Source organism: Acanthopagrus latus, chromosome 5, assembly GCF_904848185.1.
Source record: "Acanthopagrus latus isolate v.2019 chromosome 5, fAcaLat1.1, whole genome shotgun sequence".
Taxonomy (NCBI): Eukaryota; Metazoa; Chordata; class Actinopteri; order Spariformes; family Sparidae; genus Acanthopagrus; species Acanthopagrus latus.
In genome coordinates this window covers 3,280,265-3,306,431 of record NC_051043.1, presented here as the reverse complement: position 1 = coordinate 3,306,431, position 26,167 = coordinate 3,280,265, and the positions used below count along the sequence as shown (strand labels likewise).

Sequence of the window (26,167 nt, the reverse complement as noted above, 5' to 3'; positions counted from 1 at the left end):
ATTATATTTAATGGTCCTGTGTGTGTATGTGTTGACTGGTGGGGAGCTGCGAGGGATGAAGGGACGACAAACACAACACTTCACTGCTTTGGGATCAGATGCTGTATCTGTCTGTCACTCCTCCAAGGGTCTAACATATGCTGCATGAACACAGAACCGAAACACACCGATAACACAATTTACACTTATGGAAAATGAATTAAATATGACCAAACTCCAGTGTTACAAAGACATAACATCTGAGACTGAAGGAGACCTGTACCGAGCACTAAAAGGCAAAATATATATTTTAATTTACTCTGAAATGCACCGATTCCCAACTCAGGCTATTGTGGCACTGTTTCATCTTAAAGGTACACTTGTAGTCCATAGTTGAATTTCAAAATATCGCCCGTAAGCTAGAAAGAAAGTTTGGCTCTCATGGTGACACTGGAAGAAAAGTCAGAGGGATCCTTTGAACCAAATCTCCTGGAAGTCCACGAAACAGTGATATGTGAAGCGCTGGCTCGTGTTGCCAGTCGTACAGAACATTATTATAACTGCAAACACATGGATAAATCACAGTGATGTTAACAGCAGTAATGATGCAGATTCTCAGAGCCCAGGTTGAGAAAATAGAATAGAATATAGATGAAGGTGACTTGCACAGGACACACGTGAAGGTGAAATATCAGAACGATGGCTTGAACAAGACGAGAGCGGGAGAGGACCGGTCCGAGCTGCACATCAGCAACACGCACCGAGATCGAGGAGCTCATTCCACGCTCGTGTCACACATCACATGACATTGTGTTAGATCTACAGTGTGCGTTGCCAGGACTGACACGATGTTATGACGGATCCAAATGCTATTTGGAGTTCAGCCAAACAATGAAGCTCTTTTAATGAACTTGGCAAAGATCGGAGGCATGAGCCTTAGACTGAATTAACATTGACTGGGGGAAATATGGCTGCGTTCATGTGAATGTAGTGAGAACTATTTGTGCCACGATGATGGGAAAGTATTTGAAGCCAGGTTGGTGGCAGCACACCGAACCTTTCTGTTCCTGATGGCACACACAGATCTGTTGCTGGGAGACGCGTTTTGATGGGCTCCATGTTTTTAAAGACCACTGTAACTACAACAATCTTTATACATTTGAAATCTTTATAAATATAAAATTTGATTTTCTGTGGAGTTCAAGATTTCTCTTGTAATATGTCTTTTCCAGGTACACATAGTTCAGCTCTTGTTAACACAGTTATAAATGTACCAGATGAGTCTGACTGGGATAAAGGTTCCACTGTCATTTCCATGGAGTAATGACACATTGATTCTCTACTATATGTATTTATTTATTCATTTATTTCATACAGAACGATAATAAAGACTGTGCACATATCAGATCGGGTTTTAAACCAGTAAACAAGATGCACAAGTAAGTAAATAGATACATGAATAGAAACACTGCAGATTATAGATAGAGACTACATACGAGGCCTGTGATTTTCCAAGTTAAAGTGGTGAGAATTCGTTATAGTAGCATTAAAAACATTCAAAATAAAAATAAAAAAAATCATTATTTTTCATCAGCATTTCCATTTGGACAGCCTAACGTGGTGACATGAAGGATTTGTCTGATAGATTTGAAGGAGAGGTTGGAGTTAAGCCTCCCTGACCTGGCAAAATCCAGGATATCTTCAATTTCCCTCCTCCAAACTCCAGTTTGAATATGATGTCTGGGAGGAATTTAGATTCTACATTTCTAAACCATTATTATGCCATTGCTGTGGAGGCCATGTGGATCTTTGTTGATCCTTATTAAAATATGATCCGCTCCTCTTGAAAGGGTTCAGAAGAGGTGAAAGGTCAGGGCTGACTGCAGAGCCTTCTCTCAGCGTGCACCCTCAGGGTGACCTTCTCCCTCAGCACCGATCTGCGTCTCGTTTGAGATCCTGTGGTGGTCTTTGGCGCCCTCCAGTGGCAGCTGCCGCTCACTGAACTCAGATCAGGTGGAAAGTCAGCTGATTCCCCCATAAACAGGAAGGGGAAATCCTAGCTCAACAAAGTAGTCATGAAAGACAGCTAACTGATTTGTGTGTTTGTTTTATGTATCAAGAAAAGGCTTCAAACTGAAAAGATGTTCGGCGGGGACGATGAGGACGGGGACTTCTTGTCTCCCACGGGAGGGTGAGTTTTATTTGTTCATGTAATGCTTTTAGGTGGCGAGCAAGCTAACTAGCTTATAACCATTTAGCTAGCTATGGTTAAGCTAGCTCTTTCATGTATGGACAACATTTCTTTTAAATGTTGGCTCTTTGTTTGCGGCCTTGTTCTGGCTTTGGAAAACACACGAAAACCTTTGCTATTTATTGTGACTTGCTTTCTTATTAGACTCATATTTCTCGCTACGAAGCAGTCAATATTCTATAATTACTTTTGTAGTCCATAACTGTTTTTTACCACGTCAATAAAGGTTACAGTCGATAAAAGTGAAGCCCTCGGGACACGGCTGCATGTGTGATGACACTCCAGCTGCAGGTCAGAGCCCGGGACGTGCCAGGAAAGCTAACAGGAGAGCTGGCTAATGGCACGACTGTACTTACCATTTCAGATATAACATGTACAAAGTCTTTCCGTCCTGCAGAACAAGAGAATTATAACAGACTTCACACAGACTCTGGTCTGGACTGACTGCTGGTCTGATGAGTTATTACTTGCTTCATGCCTGGGTTGAACTTTCTAATAATCACTGTCCTAACCACAGCTGAAATCCCTTTTATCAAAAAAGTTTATGAGCTGGCATGAAGCACTCAAACGTCCCAGAACAGTCCATGCGTTGAAAATGCATTTCTACATGTTCAGTCCCTCTCTGTCTCTGGGTTCATGTGTGTTTACTTCTTGAAGGCCACTTGTAATGGAGGTTGTCTGGAGGTTGACCAACACATGAGTTGTGTCAGGAATCCAAACAGAGCCTGTTTGTGATGACACACGCTCACTTACTATTAATAAACCTCACCTCTCAATTATGAGGCGTTCAGTTTTCAGCTTGGCCTGATTCCCACTCACAGAGCTGAGCTGTGCTCCCTGCCACTGCATGACCACTTTGTGACAGCAGCACTGTGTGTGTGTGTGTGTGTGTGTGTGTGTGTGTGTGTGTGTGTGAGAGAGAGAGAGAGAGAGCCAGAGGGAACAAGGGCCTGCTCTGGAGGGAGGAGTGTTATGGCGGCTAATTCCTCTCACATGCTGCCTGTTAGAGTAGTAAGGTGGAGGCTTCTGCCACAGCCCCCGTCTCTGCTCAGTGTTCACACAGCACCAAGCCGGAGCTCCTAAGTTTTCCTTTCTCTGCGGTGCTGTTGAATCTACCATGGTGGTGCGACCGCAGCCGAGGACCGGGTGATCAGGGGCAGCCCAGGGTAGAAGCGTTGGGAGGCGCGCCGAGGATTTTGACTCGCACATGCAAACAGATTCGTCCCAGTTCTTTACCATCGGGGATGAGGGCCTGAAGGCTTTCAACATGTCCGTCCTGGGAGATTCTAGTGATTACCAGTGGAAGGAGTTCCAGGGGTCAGTACAGTTACAGCCTGAATTCCTCGGAGAGAAATCGAGCCGTGCTGGTTTTAGCCCATCGGTTGAAAAATGATGAGGCTGGTAAACGTGGTGGAGACAGCTGTGATGATGATGTCGCACTACTTAGTGATAGGGTACTGGTGTAGTTATGTCTGCTCTATAACTGCTGTTGATTAGTTGATAATCTGAAAAGTCAACTGCCATCAATTTAATTGAGTCAAGCAAAAATGTCAGAGGTTTGCCCTCTCCAGATCCTCAGTTATACAGATTTGCTGCTTCTGTCTGTTTTAATGTTACTCTGTGTTGTTTTTTTTTCTTTTTTTTTTTTTTTTACATCAATACAAATTACATAAAACCATGTATGAACATTCAGTGTAGTCCTGGGAATCAGTAGTTTGACCCCCCCGCAAAAAAGACAGATTAATCAATGAAGAAGATATTGATGCAGTCTTATGGTTTTACAGACTTTTAAACCGTTTGCCGGATTCAAACTGTGGGACATGTAGCTTCGTTACTCCTGAGAGCTCAGAAATAAAGAAGAAAGACTGTGAGGAGGAACTAACCTGACTTCACAGTCAGAGCTGTGTCAGAGACCGGGTTATTTTTATTCTAGAAGTGCATCATACATTTCATGGCAAATATAAGTATATCTTCGTGATCTTTACACTTGTTCTCCTTGCAGGGCCAAGTTGGCCTCCCTGTTTGGACTAGACCAGGAAGCCAGCAGTCAGGGGAACGAGTCGTTCCAGTACACAGCACCGAAACAGCCCAGGAAGAGCTCGAATGCAGGTGAGAACGGCACAACAGTGACATCAGCGAGGTCAGATTCAGCCACGATATGGAGGCTGAACTGCGTGTGTTTGTCTGTTCACAGCATCAGCCCCCCAGAAACCAGCTCCACCAGCCGGAGCTCCTGCAGTGTTATTTGCCACGGCAGTCCAAACCTTCAGATAGTGAGTTCTTAATATTTTAAAACCACTCAAACTTTGCTTTTTTTTTTTTTTTAAAATAAATTATATTCCTCAAAAGAAAACTTGCCTAAATCAAGTCACGACTCCCCAAAGTCATTTAAACATGAAGTGAAAAGCTTTTCTGCCATTTCTGTCCCATGTGCAGTATTAACGGACAGTATGTGAAGCAGGGCAAGCTGGGAGCAGCCGTACTTGGCAACCACACAACAAAAGAGGTACGAGCTTTGTTAACTGGTCACTTGTTTGAGATTATTTGTGTGACTTTTGATTTCTATGAATAATGCACCTCTTTTTTTTTCCTGCAGTACAAGCTGCTTCTGTACTTGAGCCAACAGAAACAAGTGGCTGCTGCCAAGATTCATGTGGGCTTTGTTTTCACGGTGAGTGGAGACATGAAGGGTGTTTGATACGTAAAGACAAACGGAGAACCGGAAGCATTCTGAGACACTGAGAGGTGACGGAAACGTGACATGATGGTGGGAAGTCTGCTCACGTATGGAAGCATTTTTGGATCATTTTTAGGTCAGAAAAGCTTTCCTAAAATGCCTAAAACTCTTCCAATGGCACCAAAACATAATGGAACCAAGTTACTATTCGTTGGGTGAAGATGTAAATAATCTGATTGCATCTCCTTTCACTTCTGACAACTCAGAATAACTGAGGAAACTCTGCACTGCATGTCAGAGAGCTGGACCGTCGCTTAAAGTCAGGATTGTCAGCCCCCAAAAAGGATGTGATGTGCATGATGATGCGGGTAGAAAATAGTTATTGATCAGAGCAATCAAAAACTGGACAGGCTGTATAAGAGTGATGCTACAGTTTATTGTCTGGTGCTTTGTTAAGAATGGTGAATGTTTGTGTCGGCTGACAGCACTTCTGTGTCATAGTTGAATAAAGGTCATCTCTGACTTCTGAATCAAGCGAGCAGCTGTGGTTGGAGCAAGAAAGGAAACTGAAAGATTCAGAGCAAGAGAGAAAAGAATTGTGAAATGAAATATAACATGCAGACAATAGAATTTTTACAAACATGTTTTAAACACATTTTGCAAAGATTATATTTATTGTCAATAAGATAAGCAGAATTATTAGCAGACATATTGTTCATTTTATTATTATTTGTTGTTTTTAATATTAAAAGGTCCTTTCAGTTCAAATGAAATGAATATAGAAATGTCCGCTGTCATGTCACGTCATGTTTTTCATGACTCCAATATGCATTTTTATGCTAAACAATAAACTTTTAGAGCAGGTTAAATCCACATGAGTCCAAAGTTTCTACTGGTTGGCAACTTAATAAAGCCAGTGCTATTGACTGTAGTTTTGTGTCCATAAAAAAAAAAAAAAAAAAGCATGTTACAGCTAGCTGTCAGTTTACACTTAATACACAAGGGAGATCTTCTGGGATGAGCTGTTTTCATGATATGAACTATTCCGTGTTGTTGACTTTGTACCCTGTTTGTGTATTGTACAAATATAGCGGAAAGATAAAGAGAATGGGAGGACCAGCTACACTTTATATAAACATATGTATCTTAAACATTATTGTAAGATCTTTACAGCTAAAAAAATATATTAAATGTGATGATGTTATCCCTTTAAATGTACATGTCTTTTTACTTCATCCTTGAATTGATTATTGCAACATTTACAAAACTCAGCTGCACACTCCATTTCAGTCTGTCAGTGGTCAGACAGATACATTCAAACACAACAAAAAGAACAATATGTCAAAGTTCATGGCCACAGATTCCTCTAGACTCTGTAACTGGTAGACTTTGGAGAGAGCTGCTGTGCAGAAAGAGCAGATCACTGGTGAGAAGTGATGCAGCATGAGCTCCAGTGTTGGTCATCTTGTCTTTTCTGTTTTCCTGACCACACGTTCTTTCACCCCTGCAGGTACAGCCAAACAATTACTGCACTTTTTATGACGACCAGAGGCAGAACTGGTCCCTGATGTTTGAATCAGAGAAGGCTTCATCGGACTTCTGCAAAGAGGTCAGTGGCACAGGAGGAGAACCAGCACTGAAATTGTGATTATTATTTGACTAACAAAGTGTGGACCAGGTGGACCATCACAAGATCCACGAGTGTCAGGACTCAGCTTCATTCGGACCTACATTAGATAGATGGAGGAGTTATGCTGTTTTTGTAAATTGTGATTTTGTTGTTCTTTCATATTCTTCTCAGTGTTGCAGGTTTTTCCTCACTCTAATCGAGGGTCTAAGGAAAGAGGATGTTGTTCACTGCACAGATTGTAAAGCCCACTGAGGCAATGTGATTGTGATTTGGGGCTTTTATGGTCACCAGGTATGTTTGGCGAAAGCAAACAGCGCAGCCTCCTTAGACACTGTGGTAGTTCAAGATCTAAGTCTCGGTGAGGGCCAGGCGGTGGAGAATGGAGACTCACTGGAGGTGGTGTACACAGGCTGGCTCCTGCAGAACCACGTCATTGGACAGGTCACACGTTTTTTTTTTTACATCAGTGTCATCATTTTGTGACCAGTTCCAGTGGATTTTCTCAGCATTATGCCAAATAACTCAACAAAACATGAATGTCATTTCAGATGTTTGACTCGAACCAGAACAAGGACAAGTTGCTACGACTGAAAGTTGGAGCTGGAAAAGTGATCAAAGTGAGTCAATACATAATGTACAAATAAAGAAAAGCACTTTAAGTTCAATCTCCATGAAAAAGCTTTTTGAATAGTATAATTATAGAAAATTAATTATTCTTTCCTCTGTTTTTTTTCTTCCTTTTTTTATTGCTCTTACTACTATTTTTAACACTGTAACGATACTTTCAAAGATACCACCAGAACAACTGTTAATCATTCAAACACAATTTCAAAGGTGGTACACAAAGTACCCTGCATGTTTCATGTGATATTGATATTATTATCACATGTTGTCGTTTAGGCATGGCAAACAGGAAAGGTTAGAGAAATCATTGATAATTTAGATCTGGTGATGGGTCATTTTGCACAGCAACATTGTAAATTGTTCAGAAAAATGTGCAAATTAACTGCAGCTCAGACGCAACCATCATATTAAACATGTCAGTATTAAACATTTCAATAAATCATAACAACAAAAGTCACACACTGCACTCTTATATATCTCAGGTGTGCAGCCTATGAGCAGGTTAAATTCAGAGGATCCTCATGACATCCTCTCAAAGTCCAGTCAGCAACTTCTGGGGAGCTGCTCTTTGCTTCATGTGTTACTGTTTGTCAAGGTGTATTGAAATTACATCCTCTCACACTATTGTAAACTGAAAAGTTTGGCTGCTACAGGAGCAAATGAGTTGCCAAAGTTCAAAGAAAAAGTAAAAAAAAAAAAAACTTTTATTCATCCCCATGTAAAAGTGTCCTGACAGCACTTTTCTGTCCAAGCATCCCACCGTTGGCTTCGTTACCTTCACCAGGGAAGTTATCTTTTCAACCACGTCCATTTGTTGGTTGGTTTGTCATTAGGATTAAACTAAAACTGCTGAACAGATTTCCACAAAACGAGAACGTAGGATGGGTCTTGGTACAGAATAGACCCCATCAACGTTTGAATCCAGATAAAGGGACCGATCTTTGCTTTCTTGTTGCTTCTCTAGTGCATTTGCTCTTCTGCTAATTGAACTAATTCCATAACAATGTGTTTTGAGATAAATGATCCTGCTTTGAATGAACCAGCCTAAACTGAGACTGCATGATTTTCATCATCATCATACCAATTATGTTATCATGCCTCTTCCTGTCTCTGTGTGACCAGGGCTGGGAGGAAGGGATGCTGGGGATGAAGAAGGCGGGCCATCGTGTCGTCATCATCCCTCCTAACCTAGCTTATGGATCCAAGGGAGTCCCCAACCGTGTCCCGTCTAACAGCACTCTTATTTTTGAAGTAGAGCTTCGACGGGTAACACCCACTGAATATTTTTTACGTTCTTCCCTTATCTGCTTTGCATTAGACCTTTTTAACAGACCATATCTTTTTAATGTGACATGAATACTGAAGTTATGTCTGTGTTTAATGAGCTGCCACTTCTGACTAAACCTCTTTACCCCTAGTTCCTTGGTATTTTGGTGAAGTATGAACTGAAGCTTGTTCGTTTTGTGGTCTAGGTGAAATTTTCCAAGGACAGTGGTTCTGACCGGGCCAGTGCCAGCTCCAGAGACTCTGCTGCTCCCTCTCCCTCCCCTGCTCCCTCCCCAGCACCCAGTGTGGAGAATCTAGCCCCAGAGCCCCCAGTACAGACGACAACCTCAGGTCCAGCTATACTGGGGTGAGATTTAAGGAAAATCATAAACGGCATTGTCTGTGACTCTTTTTCTCTTTTAAAGCTGATTTGTCTGTGAAACTTTATCTGTTTTTCAAGGGAGCCACCGCTTCGTGCAAAGTCAAACTCACTCAGCGATCAGCTTGCGGTAAGCACCCTAGCAGTTTTATGACTTATTAATGATGTGCTTGGATATCAGTGTGTTCAGTTATTTTCAGGTTTAATCACATTATATACATCATTTATACATGTCTTTGTCTAATTTCAGAATCCAGACGCAACAAAGGCTAAGCTGATCTCTCGCATGGCAAAGATGGGACAGCCTATGTTGCCCTTTCTGACAGGAGCTGCTAGCCAGCCTGAATCCAGTGACTCTGAGCTGGAGGTGGGTTGTCACAATCATGGAAAAGAAATTCTTCTGTAGATTTTAAAGAATAAGTTTATCCACAAATTCCATTAAAAGGCTATAAAAAAAATTAATTAGATAAATGTATCCTGTTGTGTGTTATGTGTGTATCATAACACTGATATATGACATGTCGATCAGTTGCTTTGAAAACGCACACATTTACATTTTCATTTATTAGCTTACTAAGTGACTTATAATAAGTTGAGGGGGGAGTCATGCTATGCGGGGTCAAGGTGTAGTCCAAGCAAGTGAGTCTTGAGTCTTTGGTGGAAGATGGCGAGTGACTCTACTGTCTACTCTTCATTGGGCGTGTAGTGTGACTGGTGTTTGGAGGTAGATGGGTGCAGTTACATTGACAGCCTTGAAGGCCAGCACCATCGTCTTGAATCGGTTGCGGGCTGCAACAGGAAGCAAGTGGAGATCTCATAGTTTCATAAAGGGGCACGCCACTGATTTGACATTTGTCATTTACAATTCATGGTAGTGTTGATACAGTTGTGTAATTGCATCACTTCAGTAAACTATGCCGGGCTTTCTAGGTGTTGAATTGAGTGTTTGGAGTAAAAATATGTGATCATTTACCCGACTATTACTGGAAGTGTAGGATCTGTATTTTTGGAGCTTAGAGGCAGAATCGCTCACCCTCTGCTGCACTGATTTTTGACTCTGAATGGGAATGCAATTCAAAATAGCTGGGATGCCTCTATAAGATGTGTATCTGCCACATCTGTTGTTGTTATTGAGTTTCTATCGCTGTGCGTTGAACTCCAGGACACCAGTGGCAACAGAGCGAAGGATGGACCTGCAGCTGCATCTCCAGTGCAGCTCTCCACTGCTGCCCCAGCTTCAACACACGGTGAGCTTCCTCCATCTGTTCTTGTGTGCATTCCTTCTGCAGCTCAGCATTACAGGAACACACTCTCTTATTTTTGTTGACAGTTTACCATTTCCCCAAATTTGATCTGTGAAGTTCTATTGTTTTACCTGCAGTACATCCTCATCCCCAAACAGCTCCACCATCTGCCTTAGTTCCTGTCATGACCACTGTTGCCCCACAGCCCGGGCTGCCAGGCAGCAGCCATGCCTTTCAGGTGAGGTTTCACCACATTTTGTACTAACTTATCATTGGTATGCACATAATAACAAAAGTGTTAATATCTCTTTATATCATTGTGTCATAGCCTTACTCCTACACACAGACCTCTGTGGCTCCATCTCAGCTGCAGCCTGTTGGCCAAGTTTACCCTGCACAAACTGTCCCATACATGGGTAAGAGCATTCAATTCAATTACAGGGAAAGCTAAATGATCAGAACAGACAAGTATTAGGTTTATGTAGAACAGGGGTCTAAAACTCAACTTAGCCTGGTTCCACTGCTGGTATTGCCATCTTTTATGAGGGCCACTTACAAGAAATACAATAAAGTGCAATATTTCTGTTTCCCTACTCTTAACCACTGACCTGCACTGACCTAACAAATTAAACACGATCTGGTTTTTTTCTTGCCAGACATCTGGCAGCACTTCTGCACATTTTTTCATGTCTTTTAAACAGAATGATCCATCTGTATGCACATAAGATTTTAACAGTGCAGATCTTTATTTCCTCATAAATAAACTTACACTGCTCAAAAAAATGAAGGGAACACTTAATCTTCACAGTAAAACACCAAGTTATTTAAACTTAAGGGATATCAATCTGTGCATTTATGAAAGCAGAACTGTGATTGTGAATCACTTTCACTTACTTTGGTGCAAATGAAAGTGACAGCAGATGCAATGTAGAGGCACTGCCAGAGCCTCACAGATAGACCTCCAGCAGGTTAGAGTTGCATGTTTCTGAACAAACTGTCAAAAACTGAATCCATGAGGGTGGTAGAAGGCCTGAAGGCCACTAGTGGGACCTGTGCTCAAAGCCCAGCATCGTGCAGCTCGATTGGCATTTGTGACAGAACACCAGAATTGGCAGGTTGTTCATTGGCGGCCTGTTGTCTTTATAGATGAGAGCAGGCCCACGCTGAGCACATGTGACAGGTTCCAAACAGTCAGGAGGCGCTGTCTGTATCATCATGACCGGTTTGGTGGTGGGTAGGTGATGGTCTGGGACGGCATATCATTAGAGCGTAGCACAGACCTCCATGTCATAGCCAACAGTACCCTGACTGCGTGACCGTAATGTCTGTGCATCCGACAGTGCCCGGCACGATCACAGACTGTTGAAGAGCAAACACATTATACAGTGTACACCAGTAAGGTTTTTGAACTTGATTTATTCATTCATCAGGATCTAATGTGTCATTGAAGTGTTCACTTAAAATTTTTGAGCAGTGTATTTGAACCTAGGCTTGCCATGGCATTGGTCAGGCTTACAGTGCTTAAATTATTTGCCCACCACCTCCACCTTCATTAAGCTTTTTTAAAAAATCCATTGTCCAATGACGGACACTGCAATTACAACCTGTCTACTCCATGCATCAGTGGGGCAAGCGCCAGTCAGAGCTGACAACAAGACGGTGGCCGAGGACTTGTTGTCAAAGCGAAAAGCAAATTGCCTAGTTGGCAATACATCTGATTTAAACTCAGTGAAAATTGAGCCTGCAGCTCTTCATCTAGCAGCTCCTTCTTGTTCATTACTCCCTCTGACTGCATAAAACTGCTCCCAGACATATTAAAAATTGATCCATTCTCAACAAGTACTAAAAAATGACGCTGTTTCGCTCTGTAGTTGCATTTTTTATGAACAACAGTGATGCTAACCAAAAACATTGCATTGTTTATTGTTTCAATTGCAGTTCTACAACAGCAGTCTTGATAGTTGATCAGTCTACACAACTGCAAGACAGTTTTGCATTTGATGTAAGTGGAGAAACTTTTACAATATTTTTTTTCTGCAGGTTCCAGTGATGTTACTTCCTTCTTGATGACTGAGGCCAGACAACACAACACAGAGATCCGGTTATCTGTTGGAAAAGTAGCAGATAAAGTTGAACAACTTGCCTCAAAGGTATGAAGTCTGTCTGCATGAATATGTTCTTTAAAGAGCCTGAACAGAACAGAGATACTTCAGGTTCTACGCTTTTTTTTACATTCACAGATAGATGACCTTCAAAGGCAGGGAACTCTGTCTGCTGGTGTGTCAAGTATGTCGATGGAAACCTCCATGATCATGCACAACATCCAAAGAATTGTCCAGGTACGGTGATTTCAGCTTTTTTGAGGTCCTGAAGTTTTACCCCAGCTCTTTTTAGAACACACATTGATTCTCTTATTACATCTTTTGGCATATTGGGACTTGTTGTCAGGATTCAAACTGTGTTACACTGTGTTTTTAGGAAAATGAATGTTTAAAGAAAGAAGTCTTTGAGAAAAGCTCTCGCATTGAGGAACAAAACCATAAGATCGGTGAGCTCATCAACCAGAACCAGAGGTGAGTCAGAAAATGGAGTAAAATTAGTAGAGATGTCCCAATCAGGTTTTTTTCACCATGATCCCGACCCGAGTCCTTTAATATAGAGTAAATGCCGATACCGAGTCCCAATCCGATACTTAGCCTTAACCAATTAGCCTTAACGATTTCACGCGTGTTCAGCATCTCCTCGATTGCCTGTTTTACATGCTCTGCTGTAGGGGACCCATGAAAGTTGAGGGCATACAACTTTTTAGTCGCAGCTCAAAAACGGAATTAATATAATTTAATGCCGAGATGGTAGGGCATACCGATTCAAAAAATCCAGATGACGAAGAAAACCCTGATCCTCTACCACGGAGATGAGCTGGTTATCCAGAGCAATTAATTGAATTATCTTCTCTGTAATATTTTTGGCCATGTCGCTGTCTCAAGGATATTTCTCTGTCCTCAATGCCTTTCCATGTATAACTTGAGTGAACTCGTTGAGTTTGACTCTTTTGGTTTTTTATATGCTGTATCCAATGTGTAGTATGAAATGCAGCTCTTTTGTTACCCCTCCGGTAAGCGGTCTTATTGCAGATTGCAGATACTAATTAAATTTAATTAATTAATTTCCACACTGCAGACATTTTATCCACATGTTCGCCAAAGTAACGTTATGCATGTGCTTGCGTTCTGCCACAAATTGTGCTCTTGACAAAAAAATAACCGGGTTTTGGTTCACGTTTAAAATTGCTGATCCCGATCAGTGAAACACTGCCCATTTCGGCTCCGATCCCGATCCTGCAGATCGGCTCGGGACATCCCTACAAATTTGGAATCAAATTGATGACTATCAGAAAGCCAGAACATCATGTCCAACCACTATTGAATGTAATTTGGTCATGGTGTGGTTGTCCAGGTACATGGAGCAGAGTAACCTGCTGCTGGAAAAGAGGAACGACTCCCTCAAGTCATCCAGTGAACAGAACCAGGCCAGACTGCTGCAGGCTGAGCAGGACAAGGTGAGGATCTGTCTTTGTGTGAAGTGGGGAACAACTGCATTTACGCTGTAACAAGCATGATATTACTGTCCTGCACTGCTGACTGACTCCACTGTCAGTCAGAAGATAGTAGTCCGTGATGGACCCAAATAATCATATGCACTAAGAACTGGCATTTATATACACAAATCCGGGTAAGTGCCTGAAGCAGACAAGTAGACAGTAGTGGTGGTGTCTCCCTACAATATTTACGAATTTCGATGTCTTTCAGTGCAAACTGACCAAATAAGTGAAAGCTTTTCTACTTTTACCTTTACTTGATCCGTAGTGTTTTTACTGTGATGTCTTGGAAGTCAGGGAAGAACCTGTGCAGTTCTGACAGCTGCAATTTTGAAAGAAGACTGAACGTCACATACACAAGCCTTTTACTTCTTGAAGAGAGCTCCTGTCTGAGACCAAACACTAAACATAATTACCTATGTATGCAGAGGACCAAGACATTTGCCAGGAAAGGATCAAGATTTTTACAATTAACATTAGGGCCCAAGCACCCACACTGCGAGGCCCCTATTGAATCTAAGATTATTCTTATTCTTATTTTTATTCCGCAACTTTAAGCACACTTTTGGAGGCCTGAACAAACAGCCCAGGGGGCTGTAATGCCCCGCCTCCTACATGCACATACATTGATGAAATTGGGTATGCATATGAATCATGACCAGGCGCACAGAAAACCGTCTTGGACATACACCGCCTCATTTTGATTTTGACACCATTTTCACACGTTTTCATGCCTCGTATTTTAACGAACTCCTCCTACAGACTTCGCATTGAGTCAGTATCCTCCTCAGACCTTGAAGATGAAAAGATATTTAAAAAATGTGCCTACATCATACAGCTTCGTGATGAAGCAGGAAGTCCTTATAACTCCAGCAGGCACTTTCCCATCTACACCAAATTGGTCACACATGTAGAGGGTTTCACCCTGAATACGTCTTTGCATCACTACTGTGTCATATCCATAGCACCCAACTCATGTCTGTGCAGGAGACATGAGAGAAAGATGTTTTTAAAAGTGTCTGTGTGTTCAGTTCTCGGTAGTTTTGTAACTTCCGACTGAATCTCTGGTTTGGAGTTTAGTTTCTCCTCTGCTCCCTGGTTGGCACCTTCAGACATCTGCTTTAGTTTATTGTTTCATCATATTTACATTCAGTGTTTCAGAAGCTGTGTTAAGTTACTGCTGGTGGAAACCCAACATTCCCTGTTTTTACTGCTTCGTATAATAATACGTAATATAATAATACTTTTAAATAACAAAATCACAGGAGCTTTTGTAGAGAAAGATTTATAGGTAATGAAACATGTTTGACACCAAATTAGTTGAGCTTTGTTAGCAGTGAGTCTTCGATTATATAGTAAAGTATGAGCACATGCATCATTATCTTTTCTCATATTCACAACTATCAGTGGTGTTCGGCTTGGCATGCATTGAATAATTCACGCTCTGTTTCCAGTTACAAATCTTCTGCTAATGGTAATTGCTTTACTCTTCTCCGACTGCTCTCTGCCTGCTCATTTGCACTGAGGAAAATCTAGCATTTACTGCTCTCTCTTCTCAGCATGCCCCGACTCAGGACCTGGTCTCCGGCCAGGTGAGCCTGTTTTCTCTGTGTACTGCTATGAGACTGGGGTCAAATAGTATCTGCAAAATGTGAAAAACAAAAGTCTGTTTGCAAACCTGCAGCTGTTTTGGTCAAAAACAGTAAAACCAGCTCCTCAGTGAGTTTGTCATTTACAGTTTTAACTCAGGAGGGAAAAATGATTTTGGAATGGTTTCCATTTAGAGGAGCGCAACAGATCAGGCCCCTTGTATGATAAACTTCATCAGACAAGTTCAGTAGTAAGTTCACACAGTCTCTGCAGATACATCTAGTTGACTTTGGATGCAGCTCTTTGACTACTCAGCTGATCTGAGTATGCTTTGTCCTGATCGCTCCTCACTTCCAAGCAAGCTGCCCAAAATGTGTACAAGAATTATGTCGAACTACTATTTGACCCAGATCTGACTGCTGCCACTGGAATCATCCTGTTTAGATCATACATCATGAACATTTGAACTAACTTTTCCTTCCTCTTTTTCCCATCTGTCTCCTTTTGCATTAGTCATCACTCACCATTTTTCTCCCACAGGGTCTCGCTGCTCACATCACTAGCACTAGAAGCCACTCATCCAGGCTGTCACTCTCTTGTTACACTGTGTCTGTGCGGCCTGGGTTTTACTTCACTGTAGACCAACCGTAGTACATCCCCTCCTCTCACCTCCTCCACCTATATGCCTGCATCCCCATCAGGTTCGTCTGACGGAGGATCTGGCTTCGGCCACGGCCCGGCTGTCTCAGCTGCAGCTAGAAGCTTCAGCTCACCAGCAAAGGGCCGTGGAGCTGCAGACTAAACTGAGCTCAGCTCTGCAGGACAGTGAGAGCAGGAGCCAGCGCATCGCTGGCATGGAAACACAGCAGGGAGGTTTGTGCTGATGTCAGTTTCATTGTTTCCTTTTTTTTTCGACAGGTGATCAACATCACTTGGGAGGCTTAAATTTGTGAAGCTATCTTGTATAAAGTCTTCCTTCATTGATATAAATGGAAACTGTAAGACACAGAGCAGCAGCAGAATTTGTATCCTCTAAAATGACAAGAAGTTGAATTAATTTCTGCTGGTCACTGTGGTTATCATCAAATGTTACTTTTAACCAGCTCTGCATCACTACGATGTTGGTAGTATATACAAATGAACAATTTCACCCATCAATGGGAGTGTTTATTTAACCTTAATGGTGCAGTACATTGGGGTCACCCAGTGCAAGTGTATCTGTGCTTTGATCTTACAGTGTGATTTGCTGATAGAATATGAGCCCATCCATTTTGGATAGTCATCCTAAACAAATGAGTAGAACTCATGTGACTTGTTGATCATATCAGCATTTCTCATGCCTGTAAGGAAGGACACCATCTGAGTCTGTATGACTTCAATGTTGGAATCATGAAATGTGTGATTATTGTTGCATGTTAACAGGTTTGGAATGAAACTGCTATGATGGCAGCCTCAGATAAACTTTGAAAAACCTTGCTTCTATCATCTTTAGTCAAATCGATTAAACTATATGTACAAAGAACATGGCCCGGGAGTGTAAAGGGCAGAAGAAAATCATGTTACGTGCTAACCGACCAGGGCCATGTTCACCCAGCCCATGTTAGAATTATAGAAACAGTGCTGTGTTTATGTATTTCAGAGCTGAAGGAAGAAGTAGAGAGGGTCCAGGCTCAATATCGCACAGAGAAGCAAAAACGCAAAGAGATGGAGCTGAGAGTCAACAACATGGAGGAGGAAGTGCAAGACCTGAAGACTGATAAAGAGAGCCTAGAACGAGTAAGTATGCTTTATCATTTTGTCCTTCTGTCAGTGAAAGTGGACTTTTGGTTGTTTACGGAGCTTATGCTCTTAATATCACAGTAACCAGGAGTCACCAAAAAACAAAGATAATCTGTTCAAGAATTAAGATTCAGAAAGAATTCAGGCAGGAGTTTTTGAAATGCTAAAAAATGTTCATGTAGATGCTGAATAATGGTTTGTTTCCCTCCCTTTAAGACACTGTCAGAAAGGAAGAAGAAGTGGCAGGCTGAGCGTCAGCGTCGGGATGAGGAGTTGGAGGAACTCCGGAAAAGCAGCCAGCACGAGCTGGACAACCTCCGAGCTCAACTTCGCAAGGCCAGGACCAGCACTGACAACGCTGCATCTGAGCAGGTAAGAGCTAATGAAAGACTTTTTCAGCAACTATCTAATAGTCATGGTTTAATAATTTGCAGTCAATCTTGTCAGTATTATTCAGTAAATGACAAACACAGAAATGTCCCTGTTTGCGGGACAAATAAAGGAATTCTGACTCTGAATTCCCCAAAATATTGATGTTATCTATTTGACAAAGACATTTTATTGAAGCTTTTAACTCAAATTGCTACTTCGGACACACATACCACCACTAATGGCAGATACCATGTATGTGTTGCAGTTGTCTCAGCTGCAGGCGGAGCTGGAAGAGGAGTGGAAGAGGAAATGTGAGCAGATGTTGGCCTCCACTAAAGAGCATCACAGTCGAGAGCTGGCTGAACTAACGGAGCAGAGAGAAGCTTTGCAGGACAAGTTAACCCAGTTACAGGAAAAGGTAGACAAGCCTGCCATGATTAAATACACAAGTCCATGCAATAAAAGCTGAAGGTTTGTCTTAATGTTTGTTGATTTCCTACAGTGACGTCACTTGAAAAGTAACCCTGAAGGATATCGTCAAGGTTACATAATGGGAAACGCTGGAGATCGAAAATGAAACAAAAAAAGATAGACTGTTCTCTGCTGCATTAATTTTGTCCTAAATTGTCTCTTGCAAGTCTTTTATTCTGAAGCAGAAGGATCATAAAACATATTTTTTTTTTCAAAATCAGAAACTTACTTTGACTCCTGAAACAGATGAAAGAGAACCTGATGATACTGTGAACTAAAACAGATGTCTGAAAGTACAAACAGAGATGCTGAAGAGAAACTAAACTTCAAACTAGAGATTCAGTTACAAAAGGCCTCAAGTTTCCTGCTAAGACATGAGTTGAAGGTGGTCGTCATGGGTTGGCAGCCGTCGGTTTAACTGATTAAGGAAAAGCGAATAAGCACAATGCAGGTTGACTCTCCATGGCCACCAGGCCCTATATGTCATTATTATTTTATACTTTAACAAATGTAAAATCCCCTAAACTTTAATTTCAACATAAGACCATTGCTAGGTGACATGAGAGCCCTTGAACACAACTGTAACTTTTCAACAGTTATTGATGAATATATCCGAACTGAAATGCTCAAAACTAGCTGATGCTGAATAAATAGGCAAAGCACTGTGCATTTTTATGGATAGGACGTTCTTAAAAAGCAAAAACAGTAAACTAGCTAACTCGATAGCCGTTTTAGCTTATTAGGTGGTAGTAGGTAGACTTTTATATAAACTGCTTTTGTTGTTGACAAAATGAAACCACAAGGTGTAGGAAAATCATTAGATACATTTTCAGTTCTAAAAAGTAAAAATAAAAACAGACAGTTTATCTGAGGTTTTCCCCTGTAATACACACATTGGTTATGCTTTAGGTATTCCTTTAATCTGTTTTGTAGCAACCAGTGTGTTTTAAAAAGACTTTGAACTTTGGAGTCACCATAATTGGAACCAGAAACATTTTCTTATTACGATATTATTAAAATCCTTTGTTGCAAGTGTCAATGTATAATGTATTATTGTCTTATTTCTCATTTCTCACTCTCAACAGTTCACAGTTCTAAAGCAGTCTAGAGATTCAGAAGAACAAAGTTTGCTACAGCACCGGGGGCAGACTGAAGAGCTGCAGGCACTTCAGAAAAAAGTAAGATGGATGACTTGTTGTCAGTCAGCCTGCACTTGTAATTCTATTAAATGGTCATCATTGGCAGGGAATACATTCGTCAGGGACAGCGCGTTTATATGCGCAGCTGCCATTCAGTCCTCAGGAAAGTGATGTTTGCTGCTTTTTATATTCAGGGTTACATTGCTACCACCCCATTCCTCCACTCAGATAGTTACTGCATGTTATTCTCTTTCAGTACGCAGCCTTAGAGCAGCAAGGAGTAGCTGTAAGGGAGAAGCTGGAGAGAAGAGTGGCTGAACTGGAGAAGAAACTGGGTGAGCAAGAGAGTTCAGGAGACACTGCAGCAGAGGTGAGGAGTCATACATAAGAACGCACACGCACGCACACGCATGCACGCACGCGCGCGCACACACACGCTAAGTTGATGGAGAAGAGACTTGAGTGAAAATCAAAAATGATCAGCAGTAGCACGTTACCACCACCAGATGTCAGTGAAGGATTGATGGAACCTTCAGTCCCGCCCACTCTCACTGGGTGCCCCCTACCACCCACATGAAAGAATAACAATGAAACGGATGGGGGTTCATTAAGTGACTGAAACTTGCTTTGGGGCCAGACTGTCGTGCTGCTTCTGTTGAAGTCAGTTGGAGATGCATGGTGAAACACACTAAACCCCAGCATATCTATATCACATGATGAAGAAATGCATCCTTTAAAATGAAAGAACACACTTTAGAAAAAACTATGTCGAGAAAAAGTGTGTTCTTTTATTTTCTTGAGACATTTTGTCATCAGAAGTCATGTCCCATAGACTTCAATACGGCTGTCACCACAGTCTGGAGACAGTGTGAGATCCAGTGGCATAATGCCCTATAGATGGATGGTTGGATGGATGGATGGATGTTTCAGTATGTAATCTGTTTACATATATGGCCTGTGCACATGTTCCAGTAGAAAACTAATTTACAAATTTCCATCAGACTGCCAGACTTCCATCAGAAGTGCGTGTTATTGGTGTCTCTACCTCGTGTTTCTGCCCTATGTAACTGCAGTGAGGGTTACGTACATGTTCACTTCAACAAGTTTTCAACGCACATTGCTCACATTGTTCTGATGTCATGAGTTTTGTTTGAAGATGGCAACCTAATTTAATCTGTAAAACTGTTACACACCTGGGATTTGTGAAGTGGTGTCAAACTCACAAACTATGGGGGGCGCCAAATCACACAACTTGCTTTAAAGTCGTACACCCAAAGATCTCCATGTATTTGTAACAGATCACTTTGTAGCGCTTTTTGTGAGAAATGTTTGAGTATAATGTCACATAGGTGCAACAAAATTTGTAGAAGATTATAATTTTGCTGATATGATCATTTAGTCAGTGTGATGCATTTGAATTGTTTTGTTGTGTTGTTGCACAGCTTTCAAATACCAAAAGAAAGGACCATGACAGTATTTAACGGTTTGATGTGACTGAATCCTACACAGTGTACCTATTAAACACTCTGACAAAAAGATGTAGACATGTGTGAGTATCATACTTAGACAACCCTGTAAAGACAACCACTTCATTCTGTAAATTCAAACATTTTCAACAACAATTAATAACTATTTTACATCAATTTGTCACCGTCATTTTTTCAGTCAAAGAGTTTTAAGATAACTCTGTATGTATGTAAATGATTGTTTATGTTTTGCTTTCATGTCAGTATAGAATATGTATGTTTAACTACATATTCTAATGCTGCATGTCATGGCACACAGTTGAGGTACAACCTTTGTTTATGTGTGAGCGCTGATGTACAAGTTTGTTTTGTTAGAAAAGGTTTAAGGCCAATGCATGCATAAGGCATTACTCATCATTTTTTACTTGCAGGTGAAGCGTGTGATGAATGGTGTGTTTCACTCTCTGCGAGCGGAGTTTGACCTCAGTGAGTCCTACAGTGGCCAGGCTGTGCTGGAGGTGATTGTCACTACCATTAAGGTCAGTTCCTTTGCCGTAAAATGCCAAAGCAGCCTTTCTGTGGCTGTGTGGAGCATCAGACAAGATTAATGGCATGTTTTCAAATGGTTAAAATATGGGAACCACGTGTGATGAAATAAGGTTTCTTGTATCCAGTTCACATATGACCGGTGCAATGTATCATATTATGCAACGGTAAACCAAGTGTTTGTGTGCTTAAAACGATTTTTGCACCATGGCAAAATGACTCTCACTGACTTGATTTTGCAAAACTAAACACTAGTGCAGAGGATTTGTTTTGGTGAACTTACCTGAATCATAGGGATATTTTCTCCAGAATGTTACCCTGCAGCTGCTCAGCGGTACAGGCGGATCTTCCCTGAGACAGAGTAAGAATGAAGAAGCAGACGCAGAGGAGGAGGAAGAGGGTGATGATGTGAAACAAAGAGAGGAGCCACCTCATCAGAATGTACATTTGAATGGAGAGAGAGAAGTCACAGAAGAAGAAAAGAAAGAGGAAGAACATGATGATAAGTCAGATTCTTACCCAGTCAGTGAGACCCAGATTGACCAGGATGTAGCGGCAGAGAAGGAGGCAGACAAAGTAACTGAGTCAAAGACACAAAGTCAGGAAGACGACTCGGTATCCACTGATCCCCATCCAGTTTCATCAGCTGAGCTGAAACCGCAAGAGACAGCAGCAGCAGCAGCAGCAGCAGCAGAGTCAGAGCTACAGCACGAGCTGGCAGACAGCTCTGTTCTTAAAACCTCCACAGAGGAAAAAGACACCAAGTCTGCAGATCCACATGACGGACCAGGTCAAAGTTCACCACGTGAGGATGGACAGGAAACTGTTGTGTCAGAAAGGATTTCTGCAGTGAGCACTGAGATGGTCAAGGAGAACTTAGATGATGGAGGGCGTGTAGGAGGAATAAATGCTGCTGCTCAGAAAGCCTTTGGACCCCCAGAAAACCCCCCACCACCGCCCAGTGCACTTCAGAACAGCTCAGAAGAAGCCACAGGGTGAGTGCTGGTGTAAACACATAACATGTCAGATGTTCAGATGCTCATAATTGTTCACTCTGAGCAAAGTCTGGCCGCTAGTGATTCCACTGACACAAGCAGCGTGATAGATGTGATGCAGAATCACTGCTTCAACCATCGGGTGATGCACAGCTTCATCATATTAGTAATCTGCAGGAAAATACTGCCAACAAGTCAGACAGCTCACAGTGCACTGCATGTAAGAAGCACACTTTGACAGCAGTAGTAACACCAGCACATCTAGCAACCAAATAAAATAAACTACAGTACTACTCACGAAAAAGGGACTTAGTGATGTAACTGAAAACAGGATCAGTTAAACAGGCAATTAGTGTATTAAAAAGTAACAGTTTTTTTTAAATAAGAAGTCCCAAATGCAGCATGCACCGCAGTAAGCATCGCCACTTTGAAAACTGTTACTGTTGAGATGACAGCCTGACAGATTTTTGGGGCTATCACAAAACCAGGAAGTAATAGTTCTCATATCGATATATTGGCCAATATATATATACACACAATTTTTTGGAAAAAAATCTTACAGATCAGCAATAAACTTTTTTGTGTCAAATGACACATTCAGTGCACTGAAACAGTAAACATACTGAGAGTTAAAAATATCTGTAGCATCTTTACTGCGTTATAACTACTACTGAAAAACACATTTTCCCATCAACACATATCAGACAATATGTAAGCAGTTGTCTTACAGAGTTTTGAAAATGTTTGAATTGCAGCTGCAGCACCAACCACCACTGCCTAATCTCCCAACCGTACTGCGATGAGCTGAAACAAACAGCTGGTGGGCATGAATGGAAATGAATCTAATTGACCAGATTTGATTCAGCTTGACTACAATATTAACACATTTGTGCCCTTCATCTCTACTAATGAATGCACGTATTCCTGCGAACTAACTGCTCGCTTCCTCCCCTTTTCTCTTTATTCGTCACTTTCTTATTGTGTGTGTGTGTGTGTCCCTCCCCTCCTGTCTGCTATTCTCTCAGTCTGACTGGGGGAATGGGTGAGGAAAATGGAGAGGAGCCATTTTTCCAGATCACAACTCCTGCCAAACCCCCTGCAGCACCCAGTGAGGAGGAAGAGGAGGATGAGATGGTGAGGAAGGATCAGTCTAACTTCTCAGATAATTCAGCACTCTCTGCCTAACCCCGACCCCATCCACTCCCTTTGTGTTTTTGTTTTGCCTCAGTGTTAAGTCCATCAGTGATGTTTCATCACTACATTATTCTTCTTCCCAGACATTAGATTCTGCTCTGTATAAGAGAATCCATCCGTACAACATTAATGCACAGAATTCAAGTTTTATTTCTCTTGTTTGTGTCTAGAGCTTGAAGGGGCGTCCGCCTCCTGCCCCTCTGTTTGGTGATGATGAGGAAGATGATGATCTGGACTGGCTGAACTGACAATAATAAAAGTCTGCATCTTCATTTTCAACATATGAGACAGGCACAAGGTGCTTCAGCAGCTCTATCTGCCTGGTGAAGCAGTCCAGGTGACGAGAGAAGCTGCTGATGAACTTGATTGGAAAGAGAGGTCAGACAGCCGGCTCTTCACCTGACAGCTGCTGCCACTGCAGGGCAGAACTTCAATTCCCAGCTGATTTTTCTTCAAATAACAAGCCTGTAATTCTAATCAAAACAAATACTTTTTTGTTGATTATGTTATATCTATGGGTGAAGCAATTTAAAGGGACATTTCACCCCAAAATCAAGAGTACACACTTCTCCTCATACCTGTAGCGTTATTTATCCATCTAGATTGTTTTGATGTTTGCTGAGTTGTGAGAATATCATCCATAGAGATGACTGCCTTCTCTCCTATATAAAAGAACTATATGGTACTCAGTTTGTGGTGCTGAATGTGCCAAAAACTACCTTGAAAAACTCAACGGTAACGTCTCTTTTCAGAAGCCATGACATCGTTTCCCAAGATAATCCACACACCTTGTTTTGAGCAGTTTGATGTAGAAACTGTTTTCTTGCCGTATCATCGCACAGAAGAAAGGATAAATCTACTCATGGCCAAGAAGCTAGCTAACTGAGCTAACTAAAGTTACAGCACAACTGAGGGGAATGCTGTTAATGGTTATATCCCAAACCATCATGGTGTCCTTCCATTAGTGTAACGTGGTGATTTCTGGAAGGAGATGTTGTTGACTTTTTTAAATGTAAGACACTTTGAGAACCACAAGCTCAGTATGTTGGAACTGATGGAACTAGTTCCATTATAGCAGATATCTCCAAAACTCAGCAAGTCACACCAAAACAGTCGGCTTGGATAAATAGCACAACGTGAAAGAGGAAAAATGTGTATTCCTGGTTTTGCTTTGAACTGTCCCTTTGAATGTACAATTTTTACATGGCACTGTAGCAGATGAGTTTGTTGAATCAGCAGTAAATCTGATACCAGTGGTTTGACTGTACCATTACATGGTTTTTAATGATTAGCTTGCTGCTTTAAGAGTAGAATTTTTACACAATTTGCTAACCTGAAATTCATTCCAAGAAATAAATGACATGGAGGCATATTGTTATTTGTGTCACATCAGTTTTGTGTGCAGTGATTAAGGCAAAATGTAGTTTCAAACGAGATACTTGTCAAACTTTCGAAACAAATAACCTGAGTACTTGCATATTTTCCTGAAGATACACACTTCATCAGTGTATGGATGAGTTAATTTAGTGTTGCAGAGCACTTGAGTAGTTGCTGGACAAGAAACGTGCTATAAAAATACAGTCCATTACATTTTCTTATCTTAAATTAACATAGGAACATTGGTTTTGGAATGTAGCACCTTGATTGACCACCCTAGTTTACCACAACTCTACACAGTTAAATAAATTATGCTGTTCTCTTCAAGCCATCAGTGTTAACCGTCATTGTTACACAATTGAAGGAGGAGCACATAAATAGACCTAACATCGCCATTTTATCAGATGAACTACATATTATATAACATATCCTCTCTTTGGATGAGCTAACTTGAGTGACTAATTGATTTAATGTGCTTAATGCTTAAATATATCACTCAAGTGACATTGTCAAGTCTGTCAAAATCCATTGAATATAATTTGCGAAATTCTTTCCGCTTGATAAAGGCTACAAAAATGTGTTGGTTAAAGGTTGTTTAAGGTAAATGTCTGTTCTGGACAGACCTTTTTCACAGCACACATTTTGACTTACACCAATAAAAGCGCAAGTGCTACCAATAATATTCATGATGCGATGATGTCCGTGTACAGAGCATCAAGGCCTGGGAACTGTAACATTTAAATTCAGCGCAGCTGTCATACTGTGACATGAATGGTGTCAGACCCAACTTATCACAAGGAGGAGGCACACACTATATTAGGCAGACTAGTATTTCATTTTGGTGGGTATTTCCAAATGAGTGCATGTCATACCTGATCTTTCAAAGCACATTTGGTTATCTTTCTCTGTATAAAGAAATCATATAACAGAGTTCTATGTCACGTAGCAAACCGTGAGAGAGCCTCTCTTACCACCTGCTAAAGTACAGCTGTCTGAGCAGCTCAGCCCTGACAGTGTTAAATCCTGACAAATGTAGAAATTTGTTTTATGTTGTGTATGACATGTTGGTTCATTTGCTTTCCCGTAGTTACTACAGTAACTGAGCAATGAATTGCTAACATGGCTCACAGATATATATTTCATTCTGTATCCTTTTATGGCTGAACAAGCATTTCTGCAGCCCCCCTCTGTCAGCTGGGAAAGTACCTTTACACATTTAAATTCTATTTTTTTATTTCCTCATGAACCTACCTAGGCCATACATAATGAAATAACACTAACCCATATATACTGTACATGCATTCATACAGAAAAAACAAACAATTGCAAATAAACAGAAATCAATAACAGGCCCAGTCAATGCCCAACAACAAAAGCAAGTCCTATGCAAGACAAAGATCACCCTCACACTAAAACAGCTGAAGAAAAATAGATGGGAGAGTGCAGTTGCACACTTTACTTGACAATCTTGTTAAAATTTATTAAGCAATTTTGATAGACAGTGAATCAATATATTTCCAGTCCTCTGTGGTACATGAGTTAAGAATGGATTACATAATTGGCAAAATTCACCTTCACTGCCACACAAGG

At 41.3% G+C, this 26,167-nt stretch overlaps 1 protein-coding gene across 3 annotated transcripts; it reads left to right on the top strand.

Moving 5' to 3' along the window:
* The first annotated feature begins 2,001 nt into the window (after positions 1 to 2,001).
* On the top strand, positions 2,002 to 24,587 carry fkbp15b (FKBP prolyl isomerase family member 15b). 3 transcript variants are annotated; one of them, XM_037098400.1, is made up of 30 exons: positions 2,002 to 2,170; positions 4,233 to 4,339; positions 4,425 to 4,503; positions 4,667 to 4,736; positions 4,827 to 4,901; positions 6,418 to 6,516; positions 6,829 to 6,978; positions 7,086 to 7,154; positions 8,284 to 8,427; positions 8,634 to 8,794; positions 8,888 to 8,936; positions 9,057 to 9,173; positions 9,969 to 10,053; positions 10,209 to 10,288; positions 10,379 to 10,466; positions 12,091 to 12,200; positions 12,291 to 12,389; positions 12,529 to 12,623; positions 13,507 to 13,609; positions 15,208 to 15,240; positions 15,940 to 16,111; positions 16,878 to 17,014; positions 17,234 to 17,389; positions 17,655 to 17,807; positions 18,946 to 19,038; positions 19,256 to 19,369; positions 20,897 to 21,004; positions 21,321 to 22,006; positions 23,032 to 23,140; positions 23,371 to 24,587. In XM_037098400.1, exons 1-30 carry the CDS (start codon positions 2,121 to 2,123, stop codon positions 23,446 to 23,448), a joined length of 3,669 nt encoding a protein of 1,222 aa, XP_036954295.1. In that variant the 5' UTR covers positions 2,002 to 2,120; the 3' UTR covers positions 23,449 to 24,587. The 3 variants fall into 3 exon arrangements, with proteins under 3 accessions (XP_036954295.1, XP_036954294.1, XP_036954296.1); XM_037098399.1 differs by having other exon boundaries at positions 10,188 to 10,288; XM_037098401.1 differs by lacking the exon at positions 15,208 to 15,240 and having other exon boundaries at positions 2,003 to 2,170; positions 10,188 to 10,288.
* Positions 24,588 to 26,167: the final 1,580 nt, after the last annotated feature.

Bases quoted from the DNA above. Each gene is read 5' to 3' on its own strand.
- fkbp15b (XM_037098399.1), top strand. From the start codon at position 2,121: ATGTTCGGCGGGGACGATGAGGACGGGGACTTCTTGTCTCCCACGGGA. The intron at 2,171-4,232 runs GTGAGTTTTATT...TTCTCCTTGCAG, and splicing joins TTCTTGTCTCCCACGGGAGG to GGCCAAGTTGGCCTCCCTGT. The intron at 17,390-17,654 runs GTAAGAGCTAAT...TATGTGTTGCAG, and splicing joins ACAACGCTGCATCTGAGCAG to TTGTCTCAGCTGCAGGCGGA.